At 47.8% G+C, this 16,132-nt stretch overlaps 1 protein-coding gene across 10 annotated transcripts in view; it reads left to right on the forward strand.

Annotated features, from left to right (window-relative positions):
- The window catches only part of PPP1R12B (protein phosphatase 1 regulatory subunit 12B), a 140,463-nt gene that overhangs the window by 33,451 nt on the left and 90,880 nt on the right, over positions 1–16,132 (forward strand). For all 10 annotated transcript variants that reach the window (XM_063177758.1, XM_063177759.1, XM_063177756.1 and 7 more), the window contains exons 2-6: positions 2,439–2,569; positions 3,788–3,906; positions 7,014–7,173; positions 11,908–12,052; positions 14,340–14,414. In XM_063177758.1, coding sequence (XP_063033828.1) covers positions 2,439–2,569; positions 3,788–3,906; positions 7,014–7,173; positions 11,908–12,052; positions 14,340–14,414 — 630 coding nt within the window. The remainder of the gene's footprint in view (positions 1–2,438; positions 2,570–3,787; positions 3,907–7,013; positions 7,174–11,907; positions 12,053–14,339; positions 14,415–16,132) is intronic.

Genomic DNA, 16,132 nt, shown 5'->3' on the forward strand with positions numbered 1-16,132 from the left:
AGGGTGGGCAGGCCCTGGCACAGAGCCCAGAGCAGCTGTGGCTGCCCCTGGATCCCTGGCAGTGCCCAGGGCCAGATGGGGCTTGGAGCAACCTGGGTATATGAAGGTGTCCCTGCCATGGCAGGGGTGGGACTGGATGGGCTTTAAGGTCCCTTCTGACACAAGCCAGGCTGGGATTCTGTGAGTGCATTTCCTTACCACAGACAGACTGAGACTTGGAGGCTGCATCTGTGTTGCTGAAGCAAAAGGAATAAGTTGCAAGGAAAATCCTGATTAGATTGTGAGAAGAATTACCCACAGAGAGGCTGGTGAAGCACAGGGATAGGGAGTGTCCATCCCAGCACACTGAACTGAAGCAGGCCCTGAGTTGTGTGGTGTAACAAGATTTAGCCATGCTTTGAACAGGGGGTCAGACCAGATACACTAAAAGAAGACCAAACCCTTGCTCCTGAGGCTGGTGGTAGAACCTGGTTTGCATCCACATTGCTAAGATGTAACCATGTTCTGCCCCATCATGCTTGGATCTGGGGCTCCTCCAACCTTATGGTGATGCTCTTCAGTCCCCAAGAATTTTTGTTTATGTTGGGTTGGTTTGGTTTTTTTCCTAGTTTTACTTCTTGGAATCATCTAAGAGAAGCCTCTCAGAGCAGGGTTTACAGGACAAAACTCTTTTGGGCCTGAGGGTGGGAGATCAGAGGTGGACTGAGCAGGGGGGATGGAGCCAGTCCAGACTGGGCTCAGCCATTCTGGGTTAGGAGCAGCCCCTGAAGTAAATGACTTCTAGATTTCTGCTTGTGCTTTTCTGGCCAAGGTTCAGGTAAACCACTCTAAAGCAGGGCCAGGAAACACACTGATGCTTCAGCACAGGCTCAGCTGGGACGTGAGCCTGCTCCTGGGGCATCCTTTCCCAGTGCTGTGGATGTTCCCTGAGTTGTGCCATGTCTGCCAAGTACCTGCACTAGGAGTTAGTTATCTGCAATGTGCTTCCTTGGGGGTTTCAAAGCTGGGCTTGTGCATGGCTGCTTGTGGGCCAAGCAGATGGAGGAGTGATTGTGTCCTAAGTGGGAGTTTGGGATTTGCACTGAGAATCCTAGAGTGTCCTGAGTCAGAAAAGCTCCACAAGGATCATCCAGCCCAACTCTCTTTGCAGTAAAAATAACAAAAGCTGGCTGTCCTGGTCCAGGACATGCCTCTCCTTTGACTTGAGCAATGCAGCACAGAAGAATGTGTGGATAAATCAGGATTGTTTATTTTTGGGGTGTGTGGATATTGGTTCGAGAGGATTTCCTCATTTTTTTCCCCTTGCTGGGACAGGAATGGATGGATAGTCAGTGGTGCTTATTTGAGATGGATCATCTGAGAGTCACCTGCCTGCTGTAAACAATAGGTGTGCCACATCAAACTGTGCAAAAGGATTGGGATTCTGGAGGAATCCTGGACAAGCTGTTTCCCTCTCTAGTGATGAGGAGCTGTGTTTCTGCCTGGGGATGGACATGTGGTAAAAAGCAGTCCTGGTCATGCCCTGTGCTCCCAGCAGAGGCACACACATTGGGATGTGTGTATGAAGTTGCCAGCTCATCCTTGAATAGCAGCTTCCAGTGAACTGTAAATGTAACACAGAATGTGCTGGAGACAGGAATTTGAGGAAGGAGGAATTCCACCCAACAGAAGTGCTGAGACTTGAAAATCAAGCTAGGTTTTCTTCTGGCAACTTCAAAGCAGGGAGCTCTCTGTAAATGCAGGCTCAGGAATAACTACAGCAGCTAATCAAGGGCTGTCATTCTCTTCAGCAGCTCATGGGGCTGTAGAACAAGCAGGGAAAGTTTCCTGTGTCAGACTCAGGAAAACAAAGAGGTATTGCTGAATAAAGAAGTTATTAAGTTCTCTAGAACTCTGCTTTTGTGATGATTACCTCTGTAACTGAGCTGCTTTAGTCTGGCTCCTGGAGCTGCTGCTTACCCATCTCATCCCTGCCCCTAGTGAGGCCTCATTGTGTTCACTGTTACAACTCTTATTCACTGACATTTTGAGGACCAGTATAATCTAAGTAAATGCACAGCTTGCCTTGCTTAGAGGGATTTGATGCTGTACCTAAAACTACCACAGATCCATCATGTCAGTGTCCCCGTTGTGGGGGAGAGTGGAAGGAGATCTCTGGTGAAAAGGGAAGTTGGAGCAAATTCAGAGGTTGTCCATCTGGGAACTCTGGGTTACAGTTAATTTTTGAAAGTTCTGAAATTAATTGGTTTTCATTGACAGATTGAATTTATCCTGAGCTTTAAGGTGTGATTGCTCACAGCAGGGGAAGTTCAACCCAGATATTGCTGCCGGCGAGGGTTGTACGTTTGATTTAACACCAGCACATTTTTTTTTTTTCCTCTCTTTCTTTTCCCTTCAATTCTTCTGCCCCCTGGACATTCCCTCCCATCCTCCCTCAGGCCTGTATTGATGAGAACCTGGACATGGTGAAGTTCCTGGTGGAAAATGGAGCCAATGTGAACCAGCAAGACAACGAGGGCTGGACCCCTCTTCACGCAGTGGCATCGTGTGGCTACCTGAACATAGCCGAGTGAGTGAGTCTGGGGCTGCTCTGGGTATTTAGAACACTTCCCTGTGCCTTTCCATTCAGAGCAGCTACACAGGTGATGAATACTCTAAGCCTTGTTCAATGCTTTGGAAAGCAATGCTAAAAGAAGTGCTTTTCTCTTGGTGTTGAATTCTGAACTTCTGAGGATGAAGGTGAAGCCTTCAACTGGTTGCCTTTTTCTGTTGCCATTAGACTGTCTCATGATTCAGTAGATACTTTAGCTAAAGTGCCAAGCAGAAAGGAAAATGGGACAGCTGCTACAGGGATGTGTAGTGAAGGAGCTGCTCCCTGTGAGGGTGGGCAGGCCCTGGCACAGAGCCCAGAGCAGCTGTGGCTGCCCCTGGATCCCTGGCAGTGCCCAGGGCCAGGTTGGACAGGGCTTGGAGCACCCTGGGATAGTGAAGGTGTCCCTGCCATGGCAAGGGTGGGACTGGATGGGCTTTAAGGTCCCTTCTGACAGAAACCAGGCTGGGATTCTGTGAGTGCATTTCCTTACCACAGACAGACTGGTGTGAGCACTGCTGTGGTTAAGTGGGGACTTTCAAGTTCAGCTGTCAATCCAGCACCACCAATACATTCACCACTAAACCTCAAGTGCCACATCCACTCCTTTTTTGAGCACTTCCAGGGATAGTGATTCCACAACTGCCCTGGGCAGCTGTGCCAGGGCCTGACCACTATTTCTGAAAAGAAACTTCCCCTAATCTCCAACCTGAACCTCCCCTGTTGCAGCTTGAGGTCATTTCCTCTTGTCCTGTTCCTGTTCCCTATTGGAGAGACCAACCCCTACCTGGCTGCACCCTCCTGTCAGGAGTTGTGCAGAGCCAGAAGGTCCCCCCTGAGCCTCCTTCTCTCCAGGCTGAGCACCAACCCTTTATTCCTTACCAGACATGCCATGCTTATATATTTAGTCCACCACAGCTACCAGAAAGTTTCCAAAATTTGAATTAAGATAAGTATTTCTTAAATTAATTGAAAATAAATTATAAAGCCAGGCAACCTCACCCTCCTATATTTGTGTGCTTAAACAGATACTTCTTTTACTTCTCAGAATTCTACTGATTAAAAGATGTGCAAGCCAAAGAAGATGTCTGTTGTTGTAAAGTTATGAGAGGAAAAATTTAAAAATTGGTGATACTTCATGAGACTTTTTTAAAAATTAGTAAAAAAAAAAAGATAATCAAGCTGTCCTTGCTGCAGGTACCTGATCAGCCACGGGGCCAACGTGGCTGCTGTGAACAGCGAGGGGGAGGTCCCGTCCGACATCGCGGAGGAGGCGGCCATGAAGGACCTGCTCCTGGAGCAAGTCAAGAAACAAGGTAAAGGAGGGGCTTGAATGGTGAGAGCTGGCACCCCTAAGAGTTTCTGTGTGAGAATTCTGCTGCCTTGCTGTCTGTTGGTGAAGAGATCTGAGATCTGGCCCAGGAAGCAGCAGGCAAATTTTGCTTTGCTGTCAGGACAGTGGAGCAGATACAGGAGGTTTGTGGTCTCTGTCCTTGGGCTTCTTCAGAGCACCACAGTCCTGAAATCTGATTCATCAGATCTAGTTACTTTTAAAGTGAGATTTAATTCTGACCTCTGATACCAATGAAAGGTCTTGTTTCACTAAGGCTTGATAAAATTGAGGTGAGATTTGTTGTGGTGATGGAAGACTCAGACGCTCAATATGAGAATCAGCAAGCTTTGTTTTTTGAAGAGAGCATCAGACATTTATGGACAACAAGTAATAAGCTCATACATATTCTGTAAGCTAAGCAATCTATTGGTTATACTATAATTATCAGCTCCTCTCTAATTTCTTCATTCTTTATATCTTACATCTACTTATTCTCAGTCTTTGTCTCAGCTGCAGCACTTTGTTATTGTAATCCAGCTATGCTCAAGGCTACAGTGTCCTTGCAGGTGCAGGGACCCAGATTAGCTGGGTCCAGCACCCTCCCAATTCTTGGTCAGCTATCCAAAATTCCTCCACAAGATTTATGGGACTGCCAAAGGCAGGGACCAGGAAATGAATATTCCAGGCCTGGAATGACATGCTTTATCCTGATCTTTCCCTAGTTTTCTTCTGCCATATCCCCTTTCTCAGCAGGTGTGCCTCGCTGAGGGGCTGCTCTCCAGGCTGTCCCTGCACAAACATCTCTGGCTGAAGACTAGTTTGGGACTGATGTTAAAATAAAGAATTGCTTTATTAGCCTAAAATTTTCTTCATACTCATGGAATTCATTTGGGAGTGGTTGAACGTCTGCATGTGTGTCTGAGAAGTTTAAATCATGTCTATGAATTTCATCAACAATGTTGGAAAAGGAACCCAAGGAATTCCTGGAGCTTCTATCCTTGGACATAGGCAAAGCTCAGCTGCATTCATGTCTGAGCTGGTTCATCTGGCTTTGAAGTTACTCTCCTTGGAGTGTGTGTTGGGGCTACAGAGCCCCACAGACTCTGCTCTGGATTATTTTATTCCTTCAGGTTTGAGGGGGTTGCTTACATGCTGGATTGAATCCAGTCCCTCTATCAGATATATTTTGACACATGGTGATCACTTTGTTTTTTTAAGGTATAGTTAGGCAGGAATCAGTCCCTTGGTGCTTTGTCACCCGTGTTAATGTTCCTGGGCCACCAAAGGCACAGCTTGCCCTCAGAGAAGCCAGGCTGGCTGTCACCTCCTTATTTTCCATGGGCCTTAACAGTTTCCAGGAGGATCTGCTCCATGATCTTGCTGTGCACAGAGGAGAGGCCAATTGGCCTGTAGTGCCCCAGGTCTTTCTCTTGTCCCTGTTTAAAAATGGGGGTTATGTTTTCTGTTTTCCAGTCCATGAGAAGTTCACCAGACTGCTACAACTTTTCAAATACAAGAGTGACTTAGATACTTCCTCTACCAGCTTCCTTGGGTGCGTCTCACCAGGTTCTGTGGACTTGTGCACCTTCAGGTTCCTTAAATGACAATAATGTGGTTGAAACCTTACAGGACATTGAGGCAGTGGTTCTGCCTTACCTGCAGGTCTTTTGTCTGACACTTTTTGGGATTCTGCTTGCATTGCCTCACCACATTAGTGGCATCCTGCTAAGATACCCTGAAACAACCATCTGTCTCCAGATGAAGATTCCCATCTCACAGTTTAAAGGATCATATTGCTGGAGGAAATGGGGTTGAACTTTAAATAAGCATCTGTCCAGCTCTGCAGCCTGTCCTCAGCAGGGGCTGTGAGCAGATGCCTGCTGCAGACTGTAACAACAGCTCAAGTGTGTACAATTGCCCTCCCAGCCTCCAGCCACTGTGCCTCCAGAAATTCCTGAGCCAAACTGGCTTTCTGTGTATTTGTGAGTGCCCCATGGCTTTCTGTTTCCTGAGCTCGTGTAGCCCTCCTTGGGAACTCCAGCATGTTCAGGAATTGTGTGTAACAGCTACAAACTTGTCTAGTCCTTGGTCTGAAGCCAGTTTATTTCTGATCTTTGCAAAATCCTGCAACAGTGGGTCTCACAGGGCCTCACTCTGAGTTAAATGTTTTCCTTGGTTCTGTTTTAAACCTAATGCCCCATAATTTAATTAGCAATTATGTCATTCTTATACTAAAAGTATTAATCCATAGGAACACTTGCACTTCAGGACCCTTCTTGATTTTTGAGATATGTCATCTTCTAATTTGTATGTTTTCCTGAGTGGAGAATTCTACTCTGATTAATCTCATTTGGATTGGTATCAATACTTGTGATTGATACGTTGTCCTTCTATGATCTCATTGCTTAGGAAAACAAGTCCAAGTTGGTTTTTCCTCTCATTGGTTTAATGCGTGTGTCAGCCAGACACCTCCCTCTCCACATCATCCTCCTGCCTCCCCACACCTCCACCTGCCCCTAAGCAGTCACTTAGGCCATCAGCATAGACTTCTTCTGGCCTTCTAATGCCAAAATTATTTCAAATTGTGTTTTGTCAGAATCTGGGGGTGTGCTGCTCAGTGGAATAACTCAGCCCTTCTCTCAGCATGCCTGTCAGGAATGCCTCTGGAGCAGTGCAGGTTCCTGTGTGTGTCACATGCAGTGTCCTGAATATGGAGTGAGCACAGAGCTGGCATCACTGAGCTCTTGCAGGAGACACCTGAGGGTCCTCAGACCTTCTCTGTAGATGTTACCAGGTCAATTGAGTCAGTTAAACTGTTGTTCCTGACTTTGGTATTTCAGTCTGGGACACCCTTAATGCACACCTGAGCTTTTAGCTAATTGGACTGGGTTGCAACCACTGGCCCAGCTTTCAAAATTTTTAACTTGGGCAGTTTTTGAAGTCTCTGTCAATGACACAGAAGAGGCTTTTGCTGATTGTTTTGTGGAAGATCAGAAATAGTTTACCAATTTTTTATAGCAAATGAAGCATAGGTTAAGTGTAACAAACTTTCATCTGTTGTTGGTTTTTGTTCTGTGCTTCACCCCCTAGGTGTGGACCTGGAGCTGTGCAGGAAGGAGGAGGAGCAGCAGATGCTGCAGGACGCCCGGCAGTGGCTGAACAGCGGCAGGATCGAGGATGTGAAGCAGCCCCGGACAGGAGCCACAGCTCTGCATGTTGCTGCAGCCAAGGGGTATTCTGAAGTCATGAGGTAGGAGCTCCTCCAGGACTGATGCATGAAATTAAGGCTGAAGACATCTTGCTTTACGTTCAGAGACATTTATTCCATACTGAGATTTCCTGGTTTCTCTGTGGTGTTATGTGTACAGCCACAGTGGTTCACCCAGAAATACACAGGGACTGGAGGATTCCCTTTCATACCTCCAGGCCTTTTTAGAGTAATGGAAGCTTTTTGGAGAATGAGGCATAAATTAGGAGGTCTCTAATTTTTCTAATCACAAGATCTGATTTTCACTATTACAGTTTCAGGACTAGCAAGTTAAACAGCAGTAGGGGATAAAAGTATAATGTTGACATACAAAGTGACAACACATACTGCATGACAGTCACAAACATGACCAGTCTTGTGGGAAAATGCAGTGTCCACCCCTGTCTCACTGTCCTCTGCCCCTTCATGTTACTGCTCCTGCAGTGACAGAGGGATTCCAGCACCTCACAGCTCTGCTGTTCTGGCACTAACAAGATTATTATGACCATAAACCTGCCCAGTGTAACGTTTCCTGGTAAAAAAACATTAATATTGTTACAGGTAATGTCAAATTAGGCTTTCCACCAATAAAGCTTTCTTCTCTGCTCTTTATTTGTGGCTGGAGCTGCCCATGAACATAGAGCTCATGGAATCCCAGACTGGGTTGGGAGGAACCTTAAAACTCATCTTGTCCCACTCCCTGCCATGGGCAGGGACACCTTCATCTGTCCCAGGTTGCTCCAAGCCCTGTCCAGCCTGGCCTTGGACACTTCCAGGGATGGGGCAGCCACAGCTGCTCTGGGCAATCTGTGCCAGGGCCTGCCCACCCTGACAGGGAGGAATTTTTACCTCATATCTAATCTAATCCTGCCCTCTCTTCATGTGAATCTGTTCATCTTTGTGTTGTTACTACATGCTCTTGTAAATGGTCTTTCCAGAGTGTCGTAGTAGGACTCACTCACTCACTCACTCACTCACTCACTCACTCACTCACTCACTCACTCACTCACTCACTCACTCACTCACTCACTCACTCACTCACCCTCCCCTTCCACAGCTGGGCAGAGGAGAGAAAAAAATTACCAAAGTGTTCATGAGGTGAGATAAGGACTGGAGAAAACCCTGCAAGGGCAAAACAGGCTCAGCTTAAAGTTGCAAAGTGAATTTATTACTAACAGAATCAGAGGAGAATAATGAGAAGTAAAATAAGCCTCTAAAACACCTTTTAACCCCAGCCCCTCCCTCCTTCCCACTGACAGCACAGGGATACAGGGTGTGGGGGTTTGTTCAGTTCATCACTGAGATTTTCTTTGCTGCTCTGGGAGAGGAATCCTTCCCCTGTGAGACCCTGGGTTCTCTGTGAACTTTCCAGTGTGGCTTCACTCCCACAAGCAGCAGACCTCCCAAAACTGCTGCAATGTGAATTCCCCCCACAGGCTCACAGTCCTCCCAAAACTGCTGCAATGTGAGTCCCTCCCATGGGCAAACAGTCCTCCCAAAACTGCTGCAGCCTGGGTCTCTCTTCCCACAGGGTGTAGTCCTCCAAGGACAGGCTGCCCCAGCCTGGAAACAGAGCCCCCTCTCTCCACTGGGTCTGTCTCTGGATCACAGCTTCCTCCAGGCATCCACCCACTGCAGTGTGAGCATCTCCCCTGGGAGGTGGCTGAGGGTGGATCTCTGCATCCCTGTGGATCTCTGCATCCCCCAGGGATCCCAATGGGCTTTGGGTGGATCTCTGCATCCCCGTGGATCCCCAGGGGCTGTGGGGGAATCTCTTCATCCCTGTGGATCCCCAGGGGCTGTGGGTGGATCTCTGCATCCCCATGGATCACCACAGGCTTTGGGTAGATCTCTGCATCCCCCATGGATCACCACAGGCTGTGGGTGGATCTCTGCATCCCTGTGGATCCCCATGGGCTGTGGGGAATCTCTGCATCCCCCATGGATCCCCACAGACTGTGGGTGGATCTCTGCATCCCTCATGGATCTCTGCATCCCCCGTGGATCCCCAGGGGCTGTGGGTGGATCTCTGCATCCCCGTGGATCCCCAGGGGCTGTGCATGGATCTCTGCATCCCCTGTGGATCCCCATGAGTTGCAGAGCACAGCTGCTTCACCACAGCCTGCAGAGGAATCTTGGCTCTGGTGCCTGGAGCACCTCTTCCCCTCATTCTTCTTGGTGTCTCCATGTTGTTTCCCTCACATATTCTCACCTCCTCTTCTCTGACAAGAAGAAAAACTGTGCATGCCCACTTTGTTTTGATTTCCTTCTTAAATCTGTTGTCACAGAGGTGTCACCAGCCTCTCTAACTGGCCCAGCCTTGGCCAGCAGCCTGTCCATCTTCAGAGCCATCAGGGATTGGCTCTGCCAGACATGGTGGAAGCTTCCAGCAGCTTCTCACAGAAGGCACATCTGTGACCTGCCTGCTACCAAAAGCCAGGCTGTGTAACCAGCACACAAGCTTACTCTGTTGCCTATGTTAAATCCATTCTGGAAGTGTTCATCTATCTTGATCCTAAGTTTCATAATTTCAAGTGACATGACCTGATGTCAAAGAGCTGTTTCATATCAAGCCCAAGCATTTTACTGTACTTCATGTTTCTGATTTGTATTCAGTCATTAGAACTTATAATTGAGTGATGAGCTGTCTGTACCTGTACTGTGCCCAAGAACAGGAATCTAACACAGCTCATGTGAATAGAAATGTGATATCTCTGAGTTGGAGGTGTTGGTCCCATCACCTGTCAGGGGAGGATTGTGTATCCAGTGCTCCTTGATGAAGTTCAGTGTGTGCAGTTAGCTCTGGACAGTCTCTCCTTGGCATTAATTGGGGTAATGATAAACACATCTCACAGCAAGCTGCCATTGTTTCACTCTTGTGTATGTGGTGGCTGTGCTGAAGTTCAAATCCAGAGCTTTAGTGACTTAAACCAAGGGGGCTGACAGCCAGGAGCCAGCTAACTCTAAATGAGACATGGAATTTGTCTGTGACCTTGAGTCTCTTAGCAGCTTTGTTTCTCTTTTCTGCCAGCTGGAAAATCAACAGAAACTCAGCACCTAATTTACAATTTCTTTCACAGAGAAGCCCACAGCTGCTCTGCTGTGACTGTGTTTTATTTAGCACAGTAGCACTTTGGTGTAAAGCTGCAGGAGTTTCCAAGCATTGGTGCCATGTTGGGGTCCTGCTGGATTTCCCTCATGCTGTGCAATGGTGGCTCTGCATGGGGGAATTTCCCACAATGGAAATTTTCAGGAGCAGTTTGACCAGACTTGCAGGATTCCCCTGGGATGTTATTCACTATTTCAGCAATTTGGATAATAGTTTTGATACCAGAGCTGCTCAGAGCTCTTGCCTGGTTACTGCCACACCATTGTGCACATGGCTCTGGAGCTCCAGACTACCCCAAACCTTTTGTGTTTGTTTTGGTGTTAAATATTCAAGCTCCAGGTGCTGTGAAACACCAGTGTTCTCCTCTGATGGGGAAGGGAGGCTGGAAGGGGCACAGCAGTGAGGGTAAGGGAAGGAGATCCCAGGCAAGCTCACTTGTGGAAGATTTGCTTGAACTGTCCAAGGGCTACTCTGAAAAAATGGATTTGGGTTGTTTAATCCAAATGAGGGTTGTTTACCATACACATTTTACCTCTGTCACTGTCCCTGGTGCTTCCCTGCAGTCCTGTTGGTCTCCTTGAGGGCCACCCCCCACTGTGGCCTTGTGTTCTCAGAGAACCAAGCTGGAGCTCCAGTTCCCCCATGTTCTCTCCAGTTCCCCCATGTCCCTCTCCAGTTCCCCCATGTCCTCTCCAGTTCCCCCATTTCCTCTCCAGTTCCCCCATGTCCTCTCCAGTTCCCCCATGTCCCTCTCCAGTTCCCCCATGTCCTCTCCAGTTCCCACATGTCCCTCTCCAGTTCCCACATGTCCCTCTCCAGTTCCCCCATGTCCTCTCCAGTTCCCCCATGTCCCTCTTCAGTTCCCCCATGTCCCTGTCCAGTTCCCCCATGTCCTCTCCAGTTCCCCCATGTCCCTCTCCAGTTCCCCCATGTTCTCTCCAGTTCCCACATGTCCCTCTCCAGTTCCCCCATGTCCTCTCCAGTTCCCACATGTCCCTCTCCAGTTCCCACATGTCCCTCTCCAGTTCCCCCATGTCCTCTCTAGTTCCCCCATGTCCCTCTCCAGTTCCCCCATGTCCTCTCCAGTTCCCACATGTCCCTCTCCAGTTCCCCCATGTCCCTCTCCAGTTCCCCCATGTCCTCTCCAGTTCCCCCATGTTCTCTCCAGTTCCCACATGTCCCTCTCCAGTTCCCCCATGTCCCTCTCCAGTTCCCACATGTCCTCTCCAGTTCCCACATGTCCTCTCCAGTTCCCACATGTCCTCTCCTGGCACAGGGATGCAGCTGAGCCACTCCAGACTCTCTCCTCTGCTGGAGCAGGAGTTCAGGCTGGGTCACCAGTGCCAGGTGAGAAGCCAAGGTGTTCTCCCAGTTCAGGACATGCTGAAAGGGAACCTTATCAGTTTGGCATGTTCCAGCAGGTTTTACATTGAAGTCACTTTTTGTTCATTGCCCTTTCCATCGCAGTTTTGAGCACATCAGGTGGGAGGTTGCTTTGGTTAATAAAGAAGTCCAGAAGCTCCTGGCTGTTATGGAGCCAGGCTGCCCACTTGGTGCCTAGCAGGGGAAAGTGCTCTGTCAGGAAGTCATTCCTGAGGGGCAGAGATCAATGCTGCTGCTTTCCTCAGGCTCCTGATCCAGGCTGGGTTTAATCTGAACGTCCAGGACAATGATGGCTGGACCCCACTCCACGCTGCTGCTCACTGGGGAGTGAAGGAAGCATGTTCCATCCTGGCTGAGGCTCTGTGTGACATGGACATCAGGAACAAGCTGGTCAGTACACAACTAATGCAGGTATTCTAGAGCCACATTGAGAGTGACTGATGCCTTCTGCTTGATCATGGAATCATAGAACCCCAGACTGATTTGTATTCAGAAAAACCTTAAAGCTCATCTCATCCCACCCCTGCCACAGACAGGGACACCTTCCACTGTCCCAGGTTGTTCCAAGCCCTGTGCAGCCTGGCCTTGGACACCTGCAGGGAATGAGCAGCCCCATTTTCTCTGGGCAACCTCTGCCAGGGCCTCACCACCCTCACAGCCAAAATCTCCTTCCCAATATCCCATCTAACCCTGCCCTCTGGCAGTGGGAGCCATTCCCTGTGTCCTGTCCCTCCAGGCCCTTATCCCCAGTCCCTCTCCATCTCTCCTGGAGCCCCTTTAGGCACTGGAAGGGGCTCTGAGCTCTCCCTGGAGCCTTCTCCTCTCCAGGTGAACATCCCCAGCTCTTCCAGGCTGGCTCCAGAGCAGGGGGGCTCCAGCCCTGTGGTCAGTTTAGGGGGCCCCTCTCAATCCTGTCCAGCAGGTCCATGTCTATCCTGAGATGGGAGCTCCAGAGCTGGACACAGAAATCCAGCTGGGGTCTCAGAAGAGATCCAACATCATGATGCATGTACATGACAAAGTCATTGCAGTCCTCCTTGCCTGTGCAGTGGATAATTTAAATACATCAGTAAATGAAGAATCTTGATTGGGAGAAGACAGAAAAGATTTCAAATATTATGGGAGATGTGACCTAATTGAACTTTAGCACTGAGCTTGTAGGAAGGGATAGGAGCTGATCTGTGCCATCCTGAGTTCGTGTAACCCTGAGAAATCAAACAGCAGCAAAGAAACAGTCTTGGAGTGCAAATAATATACTAATATTAAGGTATAAGGCACTGAAAACAAGTGAACCCAGGAGAAACCGGCAGTTTTAGATCCTCCTTCTTCTATGTATTGGTCATAAAAAAGGACATTGAAGATTTGTGAGACATGAGCGAAGAAAAATAGGACGGAAGAAAAGGAACAAAAACCATTTCCTTTCTAACAGTTGCAGGTTTTTCCTTGAAGAGCCCTTGGACTTTCGAGAGTTTGTCCAGGGCTGCTCTTGTGGTTCCCATCCCTGCTGGGATGTGCACACTGGTCTGTGAGCTGCTCCCACTGGGCCAGGTGTGCTGTGGCTGCCTCTGGGCAGGAGGGAAGGCTGAATGTGCTGGAGGAGCACCAGGGGGTGAAGGCAGGAGGAGGTGATAAGAGAGGGCCCTGTGTGTTCAAGTGCATCCAGCTGTGCTGGAACTGCTGCAACTCAAATGCCCCATGAGGAGCTCTTTCAGCCTGGTGAGCTCTTTGGCACCCAAAATGTGGGGAATCTTTTCTGTTTAAATGCCATCAAGTGCTTTTCCTGTTCAGTGTTCAGGATGTGTATGGGGTCTTGTATCATGCCATACTTGAAACAGCTACAGGTGCATTTATTGTGTTACCTGCTTCTTCCAGCCCAGAATTGTCTCCTTGTTGGGTCAGATGTACAAGGCTACCTTTTATTTTTTGACCTGTAGCCATTGGGTTTCGGGTTATTAATGGCATTTAGAGTTTTAGTTTGGTGAAAATGTAACCAATTGCTTGGTTTGTGCACTAGAGTATTTTTTCTGGTCTGTTTTAGTTGATAAATGGATGTGGAAATGGATCCCAAATTTTTTTCCTTGCTGGCAGCCTTTCTGAATGTTTAAATACATGATGATAAAGTAACACAGGAAGGGACCCACCAGGACCATCCAGCCCAACCCCTGCCCTGCACAGACACCCCAACAATCCCACCCTGGGCATCCCTGGCAGCGCTGCCCAAACACTCCTGGAGCTCTGGCAGCCTCGGGGCTGTGCCCATTCCCTGGGGAGCCTGGGCAGTGCCAGCACCCTCTGGGGCAGAGCCTTTCCTGAGATCCAGCACAAGGAGAGGTTGATCACATTCCCTCTCAATACAAGAGTGTCCTTTTTAGAAACTTGGAAACTCAAGCATAGTCCTGGCTGTTGGACTTGAGCAGCAGCAACCAGGGAGCTGCACTGCCCTGGGAAAAGCTGCTCACTGAACATAAACATGATCCTTGAGGTGTTTTCCAGCCAAAGTGGTTCTGTGATTCCATGATCACTGTTACCACATGGGTTTCCTTGCTCTGGAGTGAAACAGTGTCTCTCACCACTTGGGGAGGGAGGATGTGGAGCATATGCTCTGGGAAATGGGACTTTCTGGAATATTCCCACTGTGCCATCTCAGACATCCTCTTGTGTTCTCTCTTTGCACCAGGGCCAGACACCCTTTGACGTTGCTGATGAGGGACTTGTGGAGCATTTAGAAATGTTGCAGAAGAAACAGACTGTGGTGAGTTTCTGGAGATCTTTTTCCAATTACCTTTTCACACCCAGGTATTCTGCAGGACATATGGTGCCAACAGATGCAGGAAGCTGAGGCCTAGCTATTTTCTTTAGTTACTCATTTGCAATCTTTAATCACAGCAACATTTTTAATAGCTAGAAATCTAGATAACAGCAGCAGGAGGTCAGTAGTGTGATGGCATGCAGAATTATGGGAACTGGTAAGGATTTTGTGTTCATCTTTGTAACTGTTGTTACCCTGCAGTTGCTTTGTTGGCTGGCAGGCTCTCTAGCATCAAAGAGCTCTGTTCCCAATGAGTGATTACCCAAGTCAGCTTTGTGTTAGCATCCAGGGAAATACACTGTCAATGTTTAGAAAGGGATCTGTTACCATGTCTGCCTCTCTCTTTCAGTAGGGAGGCTTTGGATTGAGGAAGAAGAAATTATAAACTTCAGAGAATTCTGGACTGAAAAAATGGGTGGTTTCAAAATGATAATAAATTGCCATTTCATAATGCCGTGGAAGGGATTATAAGCCAAAAGTTGACATAAAAAAAGGAAAGCAAAATATATCTTGTTCAAAGTAAGGGCAGTTGTCAAGCCAGAAAGTTTGGATTGAATTTTTTCTTATTTCATCTGATCTACTCAATTATCTCATTTGGGTGCTTCCAAAACACAAGCTAACCTTCTTTCAAAAAGAATTAAAAATCTGTAAGTATCACTTAAAACATTGGGTTCAGAAAGAGACAGAATGGGAGCACTGCTGATAAACCCAGGAAGGGATTTTCAGGAACTGACAGTGTGGGTGGTTAGAACTCCAGCTCTGATCACAACACAGCTGCTGCCATCCTCAAATTGCAGCCTTAGTATTCACAGGAACCTCTTAAAAATTAATCAGCTTCTCCCTAAACGAGGTGTTGATAAATACTATCAGGGTTGTGTTTTGGATTCTCCTCTCTCTCACTACCCAGGATTTTGCAGATAACTGCACTTCTTAAAAGAAAGAAAAAGAAGAATTTTTTGGGGTGACTGCTCATCCATTTTTAGGGCTGCTTTGCAGGGGCTACAACCCCCTGTTCTCTATATAGAAGCACTATATAAAGGCCTTCTCCATTTATTCAGTCAGTGTAGAGCTGAGCAGAAGAATCCAGATTTTATTACACTTTTTTTTTAGTGGATATGTTTTTTTTAGTGGAAAAGCCAGTTTATCATGTGTTTATCATGTTCTATCACTTAAAACCAGAAAACTTATATTTGTTAAGGATAAAACAGGCAGTTCCATGATGTTATTTCACTTCCAAAATGGCTTTCAAACCAGATATGTTTCTCAGTCAAAGGCTGAGCACTGTACCACCCTTGCTGAAAGATCTGCTGCCATTATTGGAAAGCAGGGGGCATTTTTGTATGCTGGAAGCAATTCATTTGGTTTGGGTTTGGATTTTTTTCCCCAGTTACTGAATTATCTGTGAATGGAGCAGGCTGTTTCCTGCACTTCCCTTTGCTGTGCTCCAGCAGTTGGGTCAGTTTAACAACGTTGTAGCACAGATTTTTGCTCTTCCCTGGAATCCATGCAGCTTTTCCCACTTCCCAGGGTGCCCAGAGCAGCTGTGGCTGCCCCATGATCCCTGGCAGTGCCCAAGGCCAGGCTGGATGGCACTTGGAGCCACTGGGATAGTGGAAGGTGTCCCTGCCATAGCAGGGGCTGGGGCTGAATGACCTCTAAGG

Source organism: Melospiza melodia, chromosome 28, assembly GCF_035770615.1.
Source record: "Melospiza melodia melodia isolate bMelMel2 chromosome 28, bMelMel2.pri, whole genome shotgun sequence".
Lineage (NCBI taxonomy): Eukaryota > Metazoa > Chordata > Aves > Passeriformes > Passerellidae > Melospiza > Melospiza melodia.